Source organism: Hydra vulgaris, chromosome 11 (assembly GCF_038396675.1).
Source record: "Hydra vulgaris chromosome 11, alternate assembly HydraT2T_AEP".
NCBI classification, from domain to species: domain Eukaryota; kingdom Metazoa; phylum Cnidaria; class Hydrozoa; order Anthoathecata; family Hydridae; genus Hydra; species Hydra vulgaris.
Genome location: NC_088930.1, coordinates 23,130,477 through 23,133,786, shown reverse-complemented (window position 1 = coordinate 23,133,786; position 3,310 = coordinate 23,130,477). Strand labels below are relative to the sequence as shown.

The following is a 3,310-nucleotide window of genomic DNA, read 5'->3' as shown; positions in this document are numbered from 1 at the left end:
TTTTTTTTAGTTAAAAACCACCATAAAAACTTTTGTTATTTTTCTTTACATTCAGGGTGTATACAATAAAATCACAATGAGTAAAACATAAATATATTTTAAATAACTAACATACTAATTCTCTTTTAACAACACCTTTCATATATCCAAATTACCCCACTGGTGGGGTAATGCGGATACTCATTATATTTGATATAAGGATAATCATTATATTTGATTTGATATCTTACTTATTGCTTTTCACGTATTTAAAAAGTCAAACTGTATTGGTTATGTCAAGCAGTTTTCTTTTACTTACTGATACAGTCTTCTTTTCAGCTTTATTCTTTTCTTCTTCTTGTAACCTTGCGACAACATCTTGTGCTGTTAAAATTTCTCCCTTTTTGGCCTGGACACGTGCTCTGCGTTTTTTTGAATTTGCAAGTGCTGTCAGTGTAGGTTGACTTGGGCTAGGTGTAAGTACAGAATCGATTGCTCTCTGCAGATTTTTTACAACATTTTCTTTTTTGTTAAACTTATCTACTTCCTCATGCATTGGCTGCATGTTCACTATCTTTTTCATAGGTTTTGATTTGTCAACAGAGTAAAGACCACTACCATTAAAACCACTTTTCAGGAGTTTGTTATCTATCTTACTGATAAGAGCTTTTAGTAAAGTTGTAAATACAGACTTGTCAACATTTTTATGTCTGCTTTCTCTTAACCAATCCTTAAGGATTTTCTTCCAATGGGATTTCAATGGAGCAAAAAAACCAACATCAAGAGGTTGTAATGCATGACTTGTGTTCGGAGGTAAGCAAAGTAAAATTATATGATTGTCCAGAGCCTTTTTAACAGTAGAATATGTTATATGGCTGTTGTGTCCATCACATAGCAGCAACACAGGCTTTTCATAATCCTTTACATGTATAATAAACCTGTCAATCCAACTTTCAAAAATATAGTCCTCCATCCAACCGGATTTTGTTACACCATACATTGCATTTTCTGGTCCATTTTGACACCATGCATCATAAAGGTGGATGGCTTTGTAGACGACAAAGGGAGGTAGACACTGTCCATTTGCTGACCCACAAAACAGTACAGTATACATTGATTTACCACATGATGGAGCAATGTAATAGGCTGTTTTTGATGTTTTACGAACAAAGATTTTTCCTGCTGTAGAATCTGTACGTAAACCTGTTTCATCTAAATTAAATATGCAATGCGGTCTATCAAATAAATTATTATCATTTAATGTCTTTTCATATAACTCAAAAAAATCTGTGAATGTTTTTAGAGAAAGATTATTAGCTCTTGCTTTTGTCAAAAGTTCAGGTTTTCTTTTACCAAGGACTACATTCCATCGTTTTTCAAAAGACATACACCAGTCTTTCCCTGGCTTGTCATCTTTGAATAGAGTTTTTTTGCCAATAAATGTTATATAGGATTTAACCATCAGTTTGATATCTTCTCTATCTTGTGGAAAACCCTTATCAGCTAAGTACATCAAGGCTTCTACTAGAAGATTTTCCTCAGTATTATTTAAAACAAACCCATGACCGCTTCCAATTCTTTTGTCATTCCTTTGAATTTGATCATGGGATCGTCTGTATAATGTCCCATAAGGAATTCCAGAAGACTTTGATACACTGTATACTGACTCTCCTTCCTTAACAAGCTGTATGGCAGTCATTAGTTTGCTGTGATCATATGTACCAATAGTCTTGCGTTGGTATTCACGAGGCATAATAATTTATTTCAGTTTTATTATTTTATCTAAAATATTTTAAAACAAACTTTAGTTATATAAAGTCTATAATTTAATTATAAAGTAAAGAGGAATACAAAAATAAAATATAAAACATTTAAATGGGAGTTTAAATTTTACCCTAGCCATTCAGGGAAAACAAATTTGAACTATGATCTTAATGTAAATAGTTCAGAAGCATTATATAAAACTATTATATGTCACTGAAAAATGTATAATACTATATTAAAAAGCAAAAGTGAGCATAAATGTATATTTAAATGTCGTGTAGCTTGTGTTTTTGTAATAAAATACTATAACGTGAGTAGGATTTTATATATTTTATATATATCCATTTTACCCCACTATTATTTTACCTGTATATCCATTTTACCCCATTTTAGATTTTTGTTTATTTATCAATATGGGTTAGAGAACTTATAAATTAAATTCTACATATTGTTACATCATGGTCCAACTAATGAATATACATCATTAAACTTCCATAAGTAATATTACTGAAGTCTGCAGACAAAAGTTTTAAAACATAATGTTTTTTATATTTTTTTCAAAACAACGTGTTTTATATATAAACTCTTTATGTAAATCAAATATAAACATTGTTAATGCAAAAAAAAGAAGCCAATTATGTGTAGAAACTGTTGGTAATTTTCAAGTTTTAGAATTATGTATAGATAACTTACTCCATGGATACTTATTGAATATATCCATATTACCCCAACAATCCATATTACCCCACCCTACCCTAATTTTTAATTTTACCTGAAAGTGGGCGATAACAGCAACTTAGAATTTTATTTTTTAATTTAGTGGTTAAAATTTCAATCGTTAAAACCTCTTTATAAGCATCAGTGATGCTCATGTCATGCCGGGTAAAATATTGTAAGTTATTTTTAACATAAATAAGAACACCTCCGCCACGCTTATTTGTTTTTCGTGCCAATGAAATTACATTAAAACCCGGCAGTTCAAACTTGGTAAAAGAGTTTACGTCATCCGAACTGCACCATGTTTTTGTTAAGCAGATTATATTGAAAAGATTACTAGTTTCTTCAATAAAATTACTAAAGAGTTTTTTTTTAAACTTCGAATATTAATGTGAATTGTGTTAATATTATTTTGATCAAGAAATCCTTTAATTTCATGGGTATAAAAGTAGTTGCATTTATTTTGCAAAGCATCAGAATCAGTAAAATAATAAAGGTCAGGATCAGATTCCTCGTCTAATAAGAAATCATTAGTTCGAAAAAAATTATAAAAACTAGACTCAAAATTTAAGGTTTTATTAGAATCCATTTAATTTTTGTTTTTTCATATTCGAAATGAGATCAAAGATTTTCTATTTTAAATCCCGTATGAATAATTTATTATATACAACTATTGCGTACTTACCCTTTGCCCTTAAATCTTTTGCCTCATTCAGGTGTTTTTTCCGCAATTCCAACGCATGATCATTATAATCTTCATTTATGTAAACCATTTGAGTTTATATTTTCATCGTCGTATATTTTCTTAATATCGTGGCTTTGTCTTTGTAGTTAAGAAATCTTTCTACGA

At 29.9% G+C, this 3,310-nt stretch overlaps 1 protein-coding gene across 1 annotated transcript; it reads right to left on the bottom strand.

The window, feature by feature from the left end:
* Positions 1 to 256: 256 nt before the first annotated feature.
* Positions 257 to 1,732, bottom strand: LOC136086933 (uncharacterized). The gene has a single exon (XM_065809433.1). The coding sequence runs from the start codon at positions 1,730 to 1,732 to the stop codon at positions 257 to 259; it is 1,476 nt and encodes a 491-aa protein (XP_065665505.1).
* Between the last annotated feature and the right edge of the window lie 1,578 nt (positions 1,733 to 3,310).